Genomic DNA, 19,338 nt, shown 5'->3' on the forward strand with positions numbered 1-19,338 from the left:
TCAATTTTTTAGGTTTTCCTTTATTTCAATGCAATGTTTACTTTCTGTTATGGACAAGAGTTTTCTATATGCAGGATGTAAAATATTGGTGCTGGTTTCATGACCTAAAGATGAACTTGCTTTTAGGGTCAAACTAATTAACATTCCACCCTGAAATTATGAAAAGCAAAACGAGGAGAATGGTTTCATATCCTAGTGCCACTACTGTAAGCCATCAAAAATTTACAAAATGACAGCTCCCTGACATAATTTGAACTAGGCTGTCTCCCAAACAGAGCAAGATGTTTTCCTTAGCTGTTTTGGGAAGTTGTTCTTCACAAAGATCACTGTCCTATAAGCTAAAGGAGCCGAGAGTTGCGAGGGAGCCGAGAAATGCGAGGGAGCCGAGAGTTGCGAGGGAGCCGATATGGTTGTAATTGTGTCTCCTTTAAGACAACAACAAATCTCAAAAATGCAAATCAAAATGGCAGAAATGACATCCATCACAAAGTTCTTGCAAAATATGTATTTATGTTCACATGAAGATTGTCATTTGAAGATGATATTGTTTCTTCTGACATTGACGAACAGTGCAGACCCTACATCTAGTAATATTGTCCCCTTCACAATTTTGCAAGGTTGGTAAAAGTAACTCCATATTTTTACATTTCGGCAAACCAAAATTTAAATTGTGTGATTGATAATAAATCTAACCGACTAGTAGAAACCATATGGCAACTTAAAGGAGCTTACCAGACAACTCACAATTTCAAATAAAATGTATCTTGAAACCAACATATTAGATATAGAAACCAGACACACTCCAGATAGTTCTTTATCACACATCAACATTAAACATTCCGCCTACAATAGGTAAGGCACTCCTAATATCTTCCCTAAGCTGAAGCTTGTTATAAGGGAGCATGAGAACCATACCCAATACAATTCAGAATCATATGTAAGATATCAAATACTAAATATTCATATATTCAAACAACATGAAATGGTTGAAATTTTCAGTAGCAATGGACAATACACTGTTCCACCGGGACTCTCATGTTCCTCTCGCCAAGGAAATTTGAAAAATGTCCAACTGACATGACCTGATCTATCTTGCCATAGTCCAGTTCTATTTGGAGATATTGGAAGTAGTTTTGTAACCACTGACAGATTACAACACAGTTGTAAAAGAATTGACTGCATCTGGTACAAAATTGACGACCTCACCACAAGAATACCCACCAATCAAACATTTCCTTAGCTAGCAGTCCCTCATGGTCCTTATCACTCCAAATACAGCAGCTCTCTGATTATACAACATACAATGATGATGTCATCTTTCATCGCTTTCTAAATGAACTTTTATGTTTCGTACTCCCTTTGAAACCTTTACCGGCCGTTTGTCTTCCAGCTGGAAACTTCCGATCCCGATTGACGACAGAACTGGATTTTCGAAACACTTTTCCCTTCGCCTGCTGACCTTTCGAGAAGGTCATGTCAAATTTTCCCTCGCTCCCCTTTGAGCCAAATCTTCCCTCACTCCTCCCCTTTGAGGCAAATTTTCCCTCGCTCCTCCCCTTTGAGCCAAATCTTCCCTCGCTCCCCTTTGAGCCAAAATTTCCCTCGCTCCCCTTTGTGCCAGTCTTGTACCTCTTGTTTTGCATTCCCCCTCTCATGGGGTGGCTGGCTCTCCTCTTGAGTGGTCCCCCAGTCGCTGCTCTGTTCTTCTTGGGGAATAGATCTAAAAGTAGGTTTAAAAGCGAGAAAAACAAAGTGCATCTTTTGGTATTGAATAAAAAAGCTTTACAGAAAACATACAAAGTTCATTCATCATCTCAGTGGTCAAAGGTGTGATAATTTTGGAGTTTTAGGTTGTCAAACATTTTAATTTCCTAACAAAAAGAGAATGTAAGACTCTTCAAGAGTTCATTTTTGACACAATCCTATTTGAATGAGATAGGAGGGTGAGGTAGGTAGAAGGGGGAAGGTGGGGGGGGGCAATGAATTAGTATATGCAAGGGTATGGCCAGCAGACAATTTGGTATCATTCCTATTTATGTCAAAGGGGTGGCAAATGGGTGGGGAAAGGGTTCCATAGCTATAATGGTAAGAGTTGTTCTCAGCAGACACAGTACAATTGCAATATTATTACCATTTTGCCGATTGTTTCATATTAACAGAAATGGAGTCAAGAAAAGTTCTGGACAACAAAATTTGCATAACTGATTCATTGCTACAGTAGCTCCCTACTTAATAAAATGAGAAAAATCCTTGCATATGTCTTATGTTTGATCAACAGCAATTAATATTTTGAGTAAAAACCTTGATACTTCTGGAGAATGTGTCTGGAGAGTTGTGACACACCTGATAAATTACTACTTTAAGATATTCTTTATAGATACAGAGAGCCTACAACTATGGAAGGAGAGATCCACAGGCATATATTTCACACCTATTTGTAATCTATATGTATTCTCTACGTAACCCATATGTATTCTATATGTAACCTCTATCTCTGTTCTAATAACATATTCAATGTCTTCTAATATTGAAAAAACAAGTAATTTTGAGCCAAAGTTCTGTATTCGCTGCCAACTCAAAATCTTTACATACAGTTTTAATAACTTTCACCAAATCTACCAAGCAGTTCACAAAGGTTTCACTCGCTGCCAGACCGGCTCCCCATGATTCTAAAGTGCATTCACTTATTACCGTTTACAGATCAGTAAATTAAGTATTGATTTTTTGAGCCATCTAAACGATGCACATGGACAGATAATGTGTACATTTAGTGACAAACTGTTGGAGAATATCTACATTGATTTAACATTAAAACTTTCATTTCTGCATGACAAAAACGTGCACATCACCATGGCAACAAAATGTCTGCTATCACCTAACAAGTTTTGCTCATTGAAGTACGTCCTCTGTGTTGCAGCAAACCTTGTGCGGCGTTTACAACTGGATGAGTCATCATATTATTTTGCAGGAAAACAACAATTAGATTAGGAAAGCACATCTTTTGAGCTGACAGAAACAATTTTCCATGAGAAAAGTAGACAACAGAAACAAACGACAGGGGTTTATTCAGCTGATATTAAATCAAGTTTCTAAGAATAAAAAATAAATAAAGACTACAATGAACTGCCAGCCTCACCCCTCACTATCCCCCCCCCCCCAAACAAATAGATTAATATGCAACATTGGGCGACCTTATTTATCGGAGAGACTCCATTTTGAAAGCTTGAGGAAACCTTTCAATGTTAGATCCCTGAAGTCAAAATGCATTTAGAACTTCCTTCTTTAACTGCTCTACAAGAGTGCCTTATATAACCATACTTGCTCTTGTGCAGAAGAAGAAAATGTGTCTCACTCATTGGCTGGGTAAATCACCAAACGACAGACTATAAAGTCAGTCGGAATATTGTCAAGGCACTTCATTGCACATTCTGAAAATTATCCCCTTCCTTGGCAAAGATTCTTCCTTTGGGATTCAGAGTACAGCACTATCCCACTCGATCTTGTCAACTGATTCCTCATTATATCGATTCATAAATTAGATAAAAATCCTTAAGTTTTTGCAATCTTTCATTATTGCTACAAGTAACTAGAAAACTTTAATACTGATATGTGATAACCACTGAGCACAATTTCTATCAGTGCAGGCTATAATTTAATACCATGTTTACTTTCAGAGAATTTACCCCCTGTGTCATTTTACATCATTACCTCATCAGTCATTTACTCATCAGGAATTAATATTAACAAGGCCATGAGTTAAAAAATGCTTCAATGACAAATTCATTCCGTCAAACTTCTTGATTACTTAAATATATAAATTATGTCAACTCTGACAGAAAACAATTTATTGACACACTGCCAAAATTTTGCCACCCAAAATAAATGAGACTTGGCATCAGCTGACTTTATTTAAAAATGTATTTTTGTTAATTGGTCGTCACGTTATCGCCCAAGAGATCATTTCTAGACTTTAAAGGCTCTGCGTTACCTCTTCTCACTTTGGTGTGATTTGGGTGCTGCCATAATTGAAGATAAAAGTTCCTCTACAAATAACTTGCAACTGTAAATAAACATACCACCTTAAATGTACCAGAAATCAGAAATGATGTCAAAAACTTCAACATTTGCATGTGAAACCAGTGAGGCCAGGATCCAGGGAGAGGAGGCAGTGTGTACACCCTTTTCTTCAATGCCACAGCTAAACAAAACAAGTAGTTAATAGCACAACCTTCCATGTAGACCTAACTACAGGTCTAATTTATTGCCTAAATATGCATCATAATTAACCATTTCATATCTTAAAATTGTACTATTTTTTTCTGGGAGAGGACCCCCAGCCCTGCATCCACAGTCAAAAGACACACCATCATAACTTTCACCTGAAAATGTTTTTATATCTCTTAATAAAACTAAACTCACTTATTCACAGAGGAGAAATATTATGTTGCATTTTGACTAAATTCTAAATACAGAGAATATTGACAGATAATCAAACATGCCAACAATATCCCATTTCAAGGATAAATCACCATAAAGATAAACCATAGAAAATGATATTGAAGAGCATTTTGTGTGAAGCCATCACAGACCATCCGTCACGACCAACGCCAAGGGAGAATCAAGGATTTATCCAAAATATTTTTATACAAAATATAGAGATGGGGTGTTCACCCAACAGTGTAGATATTTTCTCTTTTAGCTTTGTGTTACATTGTCTTTAATATGCCTTTAAAGATGCAAATATCATACTAATAGCCCAAATTCAAATATTAAAAGCCACATTCCATCTAATCAAATGATAAGTTAGCTTAAATATCGATTTTCCCAGTTACGGCTGAAAGGCTTTCTATCACCCACCTACACAACCAACCGACTCTTCGCATGGGATCTGTTGGCAATGGACTGGGCGAATCTTACATTTGAGTTGTTAAAACGACTGGGAATATTTAACACATAGGGGAGAGACACCCGTTTGCTAATCGTTTCGATCTGTCGATGTATATCCCCGGAGCGAGACGCAGGAGACCAAATCATCAATCAACTATGCTGCTAAATATACCAGAAGTTGCCCGAGAGGAAACCCACAGAAACCTCTGCAGACATCTATCATGAGGACCGACCTGTGAGAGACTCAATGTCTCAACAGCATTAATGTGGGGGTGACATTTGAAGTCGTTTCTAGAGCAGAATGATGGATCACTGTTTCGGTCACGACTACGGTTTTCTCACATCTGCAAGGTCATTAACTTTGTTAGAATTACCCCCCGAGGTCTGATAAGATGCTACTGACAGAAGACTTGTGACAAGTCTGAGTAATTAAGAGATATCATTCATTGTCAAATACCTGTCTGAATTGGAAGACCGAGGAGATCTATTCATCAATATAAATTTGAACAATGTTTCTAGGTAGAATTATTTGTTTGGCAATTTTTTTGTTTGAAAAAGCAAAGGCAAACAGTCAAAAAGATGATATAACTCCTTCAACAAAGCTAGAAAAAAAGAATTGACCTAATGTCAATGTTACAAGTTTTCTTATGAGAGGTGGGAGGTGGGGAGTAACAATAAACTAAGAACAATAAACTAAGAACAATAAAATAAAATGAGAGTAACTCCTTCAAATGTGTTCTGTGAAAAAGGACACAAAACATTTACACAATATCGGTGACTAATGTTGGAAGATAACTGCAAACCGTTATAAACGCAGTCAGGAGAGGTTTTTTTCTGAGAGATCACTGTGTGAAATTGTAGTACCATACAACTCTTGGGAGAGACACTAAGAGGGATATTACCCTCTACATAAAATTGAAATTGCTTATCAACTTTCATCCTTCAGTAACTATCTAGTGCTATGAGATTTCTCATACTGTAGGGGTCATTTTGTGCCAACTCACACTGATTTCTGACAGGTTCAAAAATTAAAGCTGTTTACAGTTTGGTTTAAATGTGATAATCAAGACCTATTGCGAATCGGCACTTCATGATCTTATAATGAAGTGAAGACATGGTCAGAATTATGGGGAGTACATTTTTTTAAAGACTATTTCAAAGAGAAATTGGCAAAATCCTTTGGCATAGGTAGCTTTATGTTGGGGTTAGGCTGTGGAATGACAGACATACATCATTAAGCCTAAGCTTACTATCTGATAGGGAATTGGCATTGCAAAGTAGTATGATGACACATCACACTGATGAGTATACAAAGAGATGAAATAAATTTCAGTGTCAGAATAAATCAGTCATAATTTTCCAATCCTCACTGTGTTGCTGAGCGCATTGTGAAATAGACAAAGAAATCCCACGACTAAATGATAAAATATGCATGTGGAAGGCATGAATAGTCTAACAGTTTCTTTATTACCAGTTGCTGTAATCTAAAATGGTCGATCGCAGAGCTAAGATCAAAGTGAGCTTTATCCTTCTGAGATTTTTTAGCAGTCTGCAGTCTAAAGTTTGCTATATCCATCTGAGATTTCTTAGCAGTCTAGACCTAATAATAGAGCATGGGTTTGAAATTTGAAGAGAGGAGTAAGGAAAGGAGAGAAGAAAGGAAATGTTTTTTTTAAATAAAATACCTGGGTCTGGCTCCTCTCCGACCTCTTGTCTGTAGTACTCCATGTCATCATCAACATCTTTTTCCTCAGCTGCTCCTTCTCCTCCTTCTCCTTCTTCTTCCTGCTTCTTTACATTTCCTGCCAGAGACTTCTGCCTGATTTGTAGAAAGTAAGCAAAACAAAATATGTATTTGTAATTGTTTACATCATTTTTAATTAACCAAAGTTTTCTTGAAATCCCTTCTCTGCCACTTTCTGTGTTGTATCAACTGTCAGTAGCACGGAAGGCAAAGTAACAGGGTTTCTGACATGCAACCCCCACCCCTTCCCCCTCCCTCATCACCCTTCCAAGAACATTACAGTTAGTAGGGTATAGCAGACAAGCATTGACATGTTACATCAATACTGTCTGGGAGCACAGGCAGCACATGGGAGTAAAGATGCAGGGTTTACCCTGGAACCAAAACTCAAAGGTTGTTGTCGTTGCAACAGTAACTTTGACCAGTGCATACACACTTTACTTACTAATGGTGCTAAATTATCAGATCTTAACTTGAAATCTAGTCAATAAACTATAATAGTTCCTAGGGCATAGCAGAGTAGCATAGACATGTCTACAGGGGGGTAGGAGATGGGGGGAACTGGGGGTAAGTGTCCCCCCACTTTTTTCCAAAATAGCAAATGTGCCCTACTGGCAAATCAAATGTGCTCCTTTGATGAAGAACTGTCTTTTGGATATCTGAAGCCTTTGTTAATTTTAATATTTTATTTTAATTATTTATTTTTAGTCTGTACATGCTATTTTTAAAATGGCATCCCATATCTTTTGTAGCATGGTTAACAATAAACAATCTCAATAAATAAAAACTCAATGTTGCAGCGTTAAGTGATATGGCCGGTGTGTATCGGTTTATAGCATAACGAGTGGTGGTTGTGGAATGAGAAAGTGCCCATCTGATGTTTCCCCTCCCCCTCCACTTTTGGACGCTTCCTACCCCCTGCATGTCTATGTTACTTCTGTCTCAGACAATTGGGTAAGGACACAAGGTCAACAGTGAGCAACCTGTACGGTTCCAGGGCTTGGCCTAGAACCACAAAGCATGTGATGTTTTGACCGCATCAGTCACTTTGATCTCTATGTCGCCATTTCAGTCACCTGTGATGCTAATACGCTCTCACAAGTTCTTCACACAATCTGCTTTCTCACACCTTCAAATGGAACTCAATATTCATTAAATGAATATTAAAGATGTCCCTATGAATATTCAAGACTACTACTCACTTATGCTCCTCCTTCTGTTGTTGCTTCTTCTTGACATTTTGCTCCTGCGTTCTCTTCCTCTGTGCCTTTTTATTCCTGTAAACAAAACAAAATTAAAGAGATTGGAAATGTTAATCACATAAAAGTGTGGAGAGGAAAATACCAGAAACCAAAACCTGGAAATGAAAACAATGGACTTCTTTCTTTCTTTCATGGCGGCAAGATGATTCCTGTGTGACATTTTATGTCCTCACAAAATTACACAAAACAAATCAAATAACCTTCCATATCATTAAATATGATTATATGAAGATTAATGCTGTATTTTTGGAAATGACCATTTTTAAAATTCCAATCCAGCTTCAAATAACATACCTTCCAGAGCCTCTCTACTCATTTTTGATATTATTAAGTATGGCTAACTCACTCACTAAGCTGTGTGTTTATCAAGAGCTTAATTTCATCTGAAATCCATTTTCTGCCACTGTCTGGCTAACAGGTTTTTTCTCTTCATTATTCCTCACTGCTTGCACATTGACGAAGAAATCTGAGTTTTTGCAGATCATATCGCGACTTCTATTAATCATTAGCATGTAAACGTGAGGATAATGGATGGTTTTAAAGTTACAGGACTAAAGATCGTCTACACACTTACCTCTTAGTAGTCCTTCTATCTCTCAGTTGTGCAATTTCTTGTTTACTCTTTGTAACTGTAAATAGAAAACAAATAAAATATGCAAGCCAAAAAAGAAGATAGAAATTAGGGTTCACCAAAAACAGACAAGGAACAGACACGTATGGATAAAATGTGGAGGAGACTAAATCGCATAGTTTCTATCAAAAATATTTTGATGGAAGAGTACTTTACCTTGCTAGCCAGTTATGAGCATGAAAAGTGGGCAATGTTTTCGAAAGTAAAAAGTCCACTGTTTGGACCCTCCAAATTACTTCAGAGAATTCAGGGAGGGTTAATTAATTAACAGTATCAATTGTTTATACTGAGGAAGGATAACGTATGCTAGCTTACACATCTGTCAAAACTGTACAGGTGACCGCTGTTGATTAATTATAGTATATTTCAGGAAAAAAGGCTGTTTGCAAGAAATGTCCCCAAATCACGACTGCATATTGATGTCATTCAGTTCTGTCTATCAAAAGATGATCGATATTTGGTAAATTTTCATTCCTTATCAAATATCATAAAAATTTGGTTCATTTTCTTGCCTAGTGTAGGTTCATTTGAATTAAACGAGATTGACTTCTAATCTGCTTTCAATACGATATGAACCCCAACCTGGACACATGTCTGGGGTGATCAAAACTCTCAGGATCAAATTCATTACTTACCTAGTATGGAAAAGTTCATTTAATTAATTAATTTTTCTTACTAATTTGAATTTAAATTGATTAAATTTACTAAAATGTTATTTGATTAATTTTTATGACATGAGACATTTTATTCGAATTGGTTTGGGTAAAAATTGCAGACTGTTGGCAGCCAAATCGTTAAAAAAATTATTAAAAAAAAAGAGTTAAGTTCAACGGAAGGACAAGAACCTACCATAACTGTGATATAAGACTTCTCCTTCTGACAGACCCTCCTCAATCTTGATCAGTTCTAGCGTCATTCTCGGACCAATCTGTGAAAACAGCAAAATAGTTAATTAAGAGATAGATTAATTAAGAGAAGACTGAGCCATAGTTTGGAAGATTGGAAACAATTTCCATGAGATGGACATGGATGAACACAGGGTTATATCTCGTTTTCTTTGGGGTGTTTTTCAAGTAGAAGACAAGTTAGGATGATGGCCTTATTCAGTTTAGGTCACATGCCATCTAGTACGACCACCATTTATATTCCCATCTGACAAACAATAGGGTACAAACTGCCCCCCCCCCCCTCCTCCCAACACCACCACCATTCTTAGTATCTGATGACTTCCTAGAAACACTGAAGAGGGTCAGGACACCTGTTTAACAGAGGAAAACAGTTGATCCATCATATGTTAGGACAGAAGAAACTGTATTTTCAAAGTTACAAAGCCCACAATGCATATGTTAACTGTACTCATTCCCAATGCACAGCTTCAACTTTGCCCGTATAAGGAAACTCTACATTTAGGTCAGTTTCAACCAAATCTACAACCACCTCAAAATAATAAGAAGCAGATACTCTTGTGTTATCTCTCTCTCTTAGGAGGCTATAATAGTTCTGTTACCTTGATCTTCCTTTTCTCACAATAAACATAACAGGATAGAATCTGCGGCCTACGGCTACATAATATGTCTTTATACCTCGACTAATCTCACGGCGCTCTTCTCTTTGGCGATGTTTCCTCTACTTGTCATCTTCTGCGGGAGCGTGACTTCGTTGTGTTCTCCGTCTAATTCTGCTTCGCTCTCTGAGAGATTCCCCGTACTTTATAAGAGATGAGATAAGAGATGAAATAAGAGATAAGATTAGATAAGATAATAGATGAGACAAATGGTTGCGTCTATAAGCTAATGTATTAACATCATATAAACATAAACTTTATATATGAAATGGGTAAATAGAACTTTATGTTTGAAGTTCCTCAATTTATAGTTTATGGATTAAATGATAGGTTAAACGGCTAATAACAGGAATCATCTGATATCTAATTAATGCAAGTTGGTGAAAAGGTTCTACAAGCACTGTGCCATATTTACTTAATTTTTTTTCCAACTGACTTAAAATTTAACCTCAGACATGCACTCATCGTATCGGGTGTAATATATTGAGATTTTCATGATACAGAATATTTTTGTCTTCCATTTGTCAGATGCCAGCAGATTCCTCGACATTACAATCACATACTAATACTATGTATTGTACTGCCACATACTTCTACTTTGCATTGTATACTTCTACCCTAGACATATGTAAAGTGAGTGCAAAGGTCGCAACTACTTTGCATAAAGAGGGCTCACTTCAGGAAATAATCTGATACATCCTGGTAATGCTGCAGACTTGGAATCTTGGGCTGGATTAGTTTCTTTACACAGCGACTCATGCCAACTGGAAGTGCCTTGATAGAACTGTCAAAGAAATGTGGGGAGAAAATGGGAGAAAAATTATTAAAGAAAAAGAAGAAGATGTAAATGTAAATGTAATTAATGGAAAAGATACAACATGTAGACATGTACATCTGCCACTGGGACTGACAAAATGATTGATGAGATTACTATCCAAAGTTTTTTTTTCTCTCGTGAAATCGTACTTAAATTACATTATTTGGAATGTAAAGTATCACCTTCAAGGTGTCAAATTTCACACAAACGTTCACGTCATGAAGACATAACATGTGTTATAAATAAATAATTCTGTGCAGCCAGTCAGTCACCAGTGCAACTCCTATATGATTGATGAAATTCTACTTTTTTCAGAGAAAAGACAATTTCAGAACGACTTTATATCCTTCCAACTACAAAATACAAAGGATAAAGAAAGAGGTACAAAGAGGATTAACATTTACAAGAAATATTTGGAAAACTTAACCAAATATTCTTCAGGGTTGTGATTATCATAAGATTCCTTTTAATCAGAAACTTACTAATGTCTAAAGTCGATGAGTTTTGTCTCTTCATTGTAGTTTACCATGACGCAACGTCTGATGCTGTTGATTTTGACCTGAGAAAGAAACGAGAATAGAACCGTCTTAGCAAATGATGAATGATAATATTCCTCTGCACATTAAGACCTTTCAGGTTTAAACAGGGAGGTGAAAAACAATGTATTATATGAACAAGTAATGGCATAAATTTTTATAAAAGGGACCCACGGGGAGTCAGAAATTGGATTAAACCAGATTGGTTTATCAAAACCCAGTCTTGATTTAGTACTCTTTCTACTGAATACTGTGACTGTAGGCATATGGTATACTTTACAGAATTCAAAATCTTAAATTTATATAGCATTATACATTGACCTAAATTTGCTGAACATCTAGCGTGACAAAATAGTCAGCAATAATTAGGAGAATATTTTTTACAGATCCATTCATTTCTGTAAAAAAGGAGCTTTCTTTCTATTTTTGAACATTGAGCTGAAAGAACGACACGACCGCAAAAAGTCATTTGCACCATCAGTCTTGTCCAGCCTTGATAATGCCACGAGTATGACGGGATGCAGCAGAAAAGCTGACAAAAAAACATTCCAGTTTTTCTTCAACTGTATATTATTCTTTTTTACGCAAAAAATATGTCCTCACCTCGTTAACGTCGATCGGTGGAAACATATTCTGGAACATGGTAGCCATCAGCTTGAGATGCAGACTGGTTCCTCCGAAATTATTGAGAACGAGAAGCGGAGGATGCAGGAATTGACCGGCGTACATGCTCTGTTTCTTTATGGAGGATGCGATGTCCTTTGCCAGTGAGAACTTGATATCAAAAACAAACCACAGAGATGAGTTCTTAGCTTCATATATTGGATATTTTCACAATCCATATTAATATTGAGAGTCACAATAACTGATCACTTTTATAAATTAAAGATTTCAGTGAAATACTCATTTTCACTGCTAGGTTAATGTCACATGGTCCATAGCAACTGGATTTGGCAAGATGAGAGATGAAGATGGAATCAATCATGCATTATATCAATATTATCAGAATCCATAAATATTATTGATCACATATAATTCACAGACTACATTGATATCTAAGGGATAGTCTGGTAGCAGGATATCTGTTTTAATTAATACGTAACTGCCACATCCAGACACCATTTTAAAAGTCTGTTAAGAAAGTGTATAACTTTTTAAACATTTCGTCTATTAATGTTGTGAATGCTTCTGGCAACAGAAGAGTGAGTGACATCAACAGAATGACAAATGTTTGGTTTTCACTATAGCCAGCTACCATTTTCAGATTTGACTAATGCACCTTGGAGTTTTTATCCTGCCTAGGAACAGAGAATAACTAACCTCTGTGATTCTGAAAGTCATGGTTGGTCCCCTTGACAACCGCATCACTCTCTGAAAGAATAAAAACAAAGGTATATTGAACATTCTGACCATGTGTATTGGCAATACAGTATCGATGTCTGCCATATACCGGAATAGACACAGACCTTGCCCATTGCACATTTTCTCTAGATGATAAGATCCATTGTTGAGGGGAGTAACACTACAGTATCTACCGACATACCATGTAAGCCAATGTGTCAAGTCACCGAACTAATGACAGTTTCTCTTGACCAACTGAGACAAACTCCCTCGAAAAACATCAGGGTGGCATCCATGATATTGAATGCAAGCTGGATCAGAGCTCAGACGATCTGTTGCTTTCCTGGTTATTTGCTTTAAATTTTTCTTTTCGGTCTCTTTCTTTTGAGGACACATGACTCTGTCATCGATAAGTTTGGACCTGGTCATGACAGAAAGAAAGGTTCTCCAACAATTGGAAAACTGGTTAGACCCAGATCTGATATAATCTTTTCAACTCAGCTCCAGAGAATTGATTTAGTTCTTAATGGTCTATAACCCTGTAAACTATTAGAGGACAAGGTTTTCCATGCAGAAACTGTGCATCACACCAGCCTTAGCTCTGCAATCTTTCCCACCAGATCAGCCTACTGGAAACAGACCACCGCCCTCTTTAAGTAACTACGATCATTAGCAACAGGAAGTTAAGAAACTTGATACTATCAAGGACTGAAAATGTTTTCAATTGTAGAAAGTTGTTTTAGTTTTCATGATCAATATTTATGAAATACAGTAGATTCACCCACTGAGCCTGACTAAAGTGATAGCAGAAGTGCTTTGTTTGATAGATTTTGAAATGTTATCAGGCTAAACATTTTGTGTCAAGGAAAATAAAAATGGACCAAAAACCAAGGAAAGAACTGAACAATAACAATTGATAAGAATCAACAGATTAACATAATCATGTTCACAACCTTCTGTGCTTTGGAAATTAAACGCAACAAATTATCACTCTGCATGAAAAATGCGATAATTTTCAGAAATGTTGATGAGTAAAGCCACTTCTGATTAGCAATTGACAATAACACAAAAGGCAAGAAAGTTCACACCAATTCCTGTACAGTGTGCTTCGGTATTTACATCAGTCATTCAATATAGTGGTTCAGTTTGAGGCAGTTTTGATCATTATTGCTAAAAACTACAGTAAAAACTTAAAACTACAATTTACAGATAGTTCATCATCTCTGTCAAACACTTGAGGTGGAAAATGGGAAATAACAGATAACAAATATTGAAATTTACAGAAGACATGCTTTTTGAAAGAAAAACCCAAACAATATCATTTTCCTATTGTTACAGGTATATTAACTTACAAGATTGTTTCCCAAGTCCGTCTTTGAGAAAACAGAAAAGTAGTTGACTCCAAGAGGGCCTGCCACAGTCAAGAAATCCTTCAGTGAGTTGCTACCTTTTGCCTGCAAATGAACAAGCGAAAAGGGTTTTCGAACGATCATATCCCTGATTATGTCAAATGAAACCCTTGTAAAAGGATAACTAGATAACCAGATGCTTTCATTCAATATCATAGGCTGTTAAAACTATGTACTGAAATTAGCTGCAATCTAAAGCAGCTTTAGGGTCATGATCAAGATTTGGCTTGTTCTAAGTAATGAGAGATGCATTGTGGTAGACTTTCTGTCATAGCATAATTCTTTGTTACTATTAATTTAGAAGCTCCTTTCTATATAACCTATGTGCATACTAATGCAAAACGTTTCCACTTACTTCTAAATCTCTAGCTGTGAATGGCTCAAAGACTCTTCTGAAATCCTTCATTAGTTGAAAAGACACTTTCCCAATCACACCTCTTGTGAAAACAAATGTATGGGGCACTTTAGCATAGTCTTCTTCTGGCTTTGCCTGGTTCCTTTTTGATAATTTGGAGGTCTTTCCCTGTAGATCAAAACAAAAAAGAAAAATGAGATACAGGCCTTGTGCTAACCAAGATGAAGATACAATCATTTCTATAAATTCTTAACATCCAGTACTTATCAGTATTAGTAAATCATTCTGGACTATATAGATCAGCCTGGGCAGATGACAGTGATCTGGACCTGCAAGCTATATTGGTCAGGGCAGCTCCTCCACCAGTGACAAAGCTAGCAACATCAAGTCCTCCATCCCCTCCAAAGACAAACCAATGAGATTTAACATCTGAACAGTGAACATAACCGATTCTGCTTGGATAACTGTATCCTTTACTAGTCACTCTCTTAAAATAACACCCAGCTAGTTATGTACACACAAAAATTGTATGCAAACACACTAAATATTGGATTTGATTAGCAGGTATTAGGTAATGGAGGTTAGAGGACCCCTTCGGACTCCCCGAATTCCCAACGCGTCAATATGCTCACGATACAGTAGTGCTGATAGTCATAATCGATTAATCGCCAGTAGTCGCGATTACAATTTGGAAGTTCAATTAATTGCGCTCAAAACCTAAGTTACGATTACTCGACTACAAGCTAGCACTACACATAATCTGCTTTTGAAAAATAGCCTAAGCTATCAAAAACAACACTAAAGCAGTTTGTCAGCAAATATCGCAATAAGTATACATGTTCTCACAATTCTACACTAGCACTGTGCTGTGTTAAAAATTGGCGAGCATCTGCTTCAGTTAGATTCGTGCATTTGCTTGTCAGTAATTAGTTGTTCTAAAGTGCAACATTCAGTCCTAGCAATGTTTAATCATTGCACATAATCGCAAGTTCGTAACTTATTAATCTTTTACGATTACCAAAGTATTTGTCATTTCTTCAGACATGTTTACAATTACTTCATTACTGGCCTGGTTCACATTTGTCGGATGTCTGATAGAGTGTGTCGATTGTAGTGTAGTTTCATTTCAATGTGCAAAATATGTACCTGCTATTGTGCTAGGCCAAAGCCTAGCCTAGAATGTTAAACGTCCTTCTACAGAAAACTTTTGCATACTGATCATCACACTGCTACAAGGTGTTACAACCATTGTTTGCATGTTTGCTTTTATTAGTGATTACAGCTGTAGTAGCCTTGTAGATTCATTCAAAAGTTTTTGATTTACTATGGATGATTTTAAGAAACGTAGATTGAAACTTGTTCATTTTTGTTTGGTAGATTTTTTAACATGATTTAGACACCACGCGTTAAGACACTTAAGAACATATAAAGACAGTGCACCATGGAGAAAGATTTGTTTTGGCTATTCCTGCAATGTAAACATGACAGTGATGAGGTCATATCTGTAACAGAGTAATCACAGTAATCACGAGAAGAGCTATGCGATTCATCGACTACAAAAGACAGAGTCGACTATCAGCACTAGTTTGTGTCTTGAAAATGATTATATCATGCTTCCTTTATAGTATATGATCACATATGATATATGATTTAGGACTAACATTAGTGATGAGTACATTTTTAGTTCATATATTGTAAATACCAACTGTTTTTAAAGGGTGTGAAGACTCGCGCACAAAGAAACATCTCATGCCGGCAATCTGACCTAGTTTCGAATGAGGTGTAACAGAAGTGTTAGACACCACCATCGATCCCAGAAAATACACACACAGCTTGCTACCGTCGGGACTTAGACACTAAGTGTACAGTCAATACATACAGCTACGGTCAATACCCACAACACAGTGTACATAGCAGCGTGGACATCTCAGGTCTAGATAAAAGATAGCAAGGTATCACGTTTCATTACAGCCTGCATTTTGTAGCAACAAGATAACGTCATTTGCAAGCAACAGAAAGTTCACTTTTTCTGAGTGCGGCACGCTGTTTCAGGGGTCGAAATTTACGCTATTCCGCTATCCCGAGATAGTGAAATCATGAACGGAATACCAAGTTGCTTGGGTTCACTATTCCGTATGGATAGTGCTAAAATTGATAGCTAACAACAAACTTTGACAAATCCATCTAAATTTACTTGCCTGTCACTAGTCAGGCAACAATTTTAATTTTATTTGTTTCCCGGGCGTTAAAACTTGCCCAGAAATACAAAAGAAACTCTCTTTACACGTGAGTTGCAGTTATGTACAGTACATACATGTTCCGTAGCCAACTGCACTTGCACAGTATAGCAAGCCTTACATTTTCCTCCGATTTATTGCACTTTACACGTTCCGTATACCATCGCGTATGCACGGAAATTTATCACCTCGTGGGTAACAGGTACAGTAGTACAGTGTTGAAAATCCTTGTTCAATTTTCCGCGAACATACTAAAAACAACTGCCGATCTCCCGATTTTGGTTATATTTTTCGGGCAAGTCGTTTCAGCCCCCAAATCAAACAAGGCTCCTACGCCTATGCTTGTGGGTGTCCAGGGGCGAAGGCCCCCGGAAAATATTGGTAATGTTGCTTGTCTGGCGATAAAAAATTAGCAGTTGAAGATGCAAAATAATAACAAATTTTGGAATTTAAATTGTCACGAAACTGATGAAAATTTTAAAATGACAAGTTGGAGAGTGTAGCAATATTATGTTATGAAAAGAGATTTAAATTGTCTTACAATCTTTAGAAAGTTTAACTTACAAAACTTCCGATATTATGAAACAAACAACGTTCGGCAAAGCCCCGTTTCTAGACTGCCATATAATAACCATGAACATAAGTAAATCAGTTTACAAATGCAGTGTTTACCCCTACTTAAATACTACGTTAGGCTACACATATGCTGCGAATTTTCCGAAGTACCTTGCCAAACAACTGTGAGCTCATCCCCTGTCTAACACCTGTTTGTTAACATTTTTTGGCACGTTTCCAAGAAACGTTACATGGGGTTCAACTGTTTTGGCTCCATTCTAGAATTAATAAGGTCAGTCAGTAAAGGATCGGTAAATTAATGCGAAATATTATCTTAGGCGTTCAAGAAAAGTAGGTAAAATATCCCCGTAACATTTAGATAAGTAAAACACACCTCAAGCCAACTGACTCCTCCGCATGAACAAAACAACATATTTCCCATGATACACGAGGCACAGTCCATACTATACAAGCATAGCACGATATCAAGGCCCCTATAGTTACCATCCTTATGAAAGTAACCCTTGTAATGACATGTTTTAGGCCACTTGGCATGATTCACTAAATGCTTAATATTGTTTCCATGTTCTTGTAGAAAATTTCAACTTCGCAAAATACAATAAGTTGTGTTTTGTATTTACGTGTGATCCGTAACCGACAATGTGGTTAGGCTATTTGCTATACACTTTACTATGGTAGGATATTATTTTTGGGTATTTTTGGAAATTCTAGAAAATACTTTTTCTCCCGCTTAACACCAGATGTGGTCTTACGGTTTATTCATAAATGGGTGTAATAGCACGATATGCCAGATTCGCGTGAATTTTTCGAAAGTGTTTTGCTCGATCTTTTCGTAAAATTTGAAAGGTGTACCAACTTACTTTTTGTACACAATTGGTATTTTTTCTACTGATTTTCGTTTTTTCCCTCTATACAGTACAGTGAAGTGAATTTGTTGTGCATTGAGTATAAACTTAACGCGAATGCAAGAAAACGATGCGGGGACTTCCAGCAGACAAATGTTTTCTTTGCGGGATTACTGAGTCAGTTGAAGGGAATCCCGCACATTAGAGGGAATGCTGAACTGAAGTCAAATGCATACGAAAGAAAACAATTACTAACTAACATACAATATAAATTTAAAAAAATGTGGAATGGCAATATTGTTCAAACCATTTCCCGCGAGGCTGATTTATTATAGCAACCTTCCCGCGCTGGGCCGTAGATGTCCGTGTGACCCATATACCCTGAAGTGTGTGAAACTAGCCATTGGCATTGCCCTTGTGAGTGGGTTTTACAACCTGCGTCCTGGGTAACATGCTCTCTCGCCTCAGTACTCAAAACAATTATGATTATCAACCAACCAACAAAAGACACAACATATAATTTTGTAATGTTTTTTTTTCTTTTTATTGTTTCAAAGGAATAGTGGAAAATGAGACGGAATAGTGAATTTTCAAATCCACTATTCCGCTGGAATAGTGGTAAATATTCTAAATTTCGACCCCTGTGTTTGGGGTGAGTCTTCAATGCCTTTAATTTTGTTGTTGTTGTGGGGCAATCCTGATTAATCTGAACATATGGTTACCCAATGTACGGTATCTTAGGCCTACCTTACCCTGTAACATGGCTAGCACAACGAGGCATGCATACACCCCATATGTCTAACCTAGGCTACACTATACAAATTGTACCCTAGCCTACAGTACATGTATTTCTACAAGTATAAAGAAACAGATACTGAGATATGTAACGTCACCTTCTTCCTTGCCATTTTGAGTACTATAGGATAAGGAATCGATCGTTGAAGCTAGTCCGTTAAAGCTGATGATGAGCGTCGAAAATAGACTGGTTTTACTTAGGTTGTGCCGAATTTGCTGTTGATACAAAATGGTGCTATTTCAATCACGGGTCCCTTGAAATATCATTTTCCTTACACGAGTAAACTCTATGATCCAGTTTCACGAAACCACGTTGGGATTTTTTTTTGAACTGAGGAC

The 19,338-nt window shown here is 37.0% G+C and overlaps 1 protein-coding gene across 1 annotated transcript; it reads right to left on the reverse strand.

Annotated features, from left to right (window-relative positions):
* Positions 1-485: 485 nt before the first annotated feature.
* LOC139963567 (suppressor of SWI4 1 homolog) lies at positions 486-19,274 on the reverse strand. The gene is made up of 13 exons (XM_071964432.1): positions 19,098-19,274; positions 14,547-14,714; positions 14,135-14,236; positions 12,762-12,812; positions 12,045-12,215; positions 11,388-11,464; positions 10,765-10,872; positions 10,108-10,231; positions 9,374-9,452; positions 8,468-8,522; positions 7,834-7,908; positions 6,573-6,706; positions 486-1,720 (listed from the first exon to the last, which is right to left on the reverse strand). The coding sequence occupies exons 1-13, from the start codon at positions 19,110-19,112 to the stop codon at positions 1,320-1,322; spliced, it is 1,560 nt and encodes a 519-aa protein (XP_071820533.1). The 5' UTR covers positions 19,113-19,274; the 3' UTR covers positions 486-1,319.
* Between the last annotated feature and the right edge of the window lie 64 nt (positions 19,275-19,338).

Source organism: Apostichopus japonicus, chromosome 22 (genome assembly GCF_037975245.1).
Source record: "Apostichopus japonicus isolate 1M-3 chromosome 22, ASM3797524v1, whole genome shotgun sequence".
Lineage (NCBI taxonomy): Eukaryota > Metazoa > Echinodermata > Holothuroidea > Aspidochirotida > Stichopodidae > Apostichopus > Apostichopus japonicus.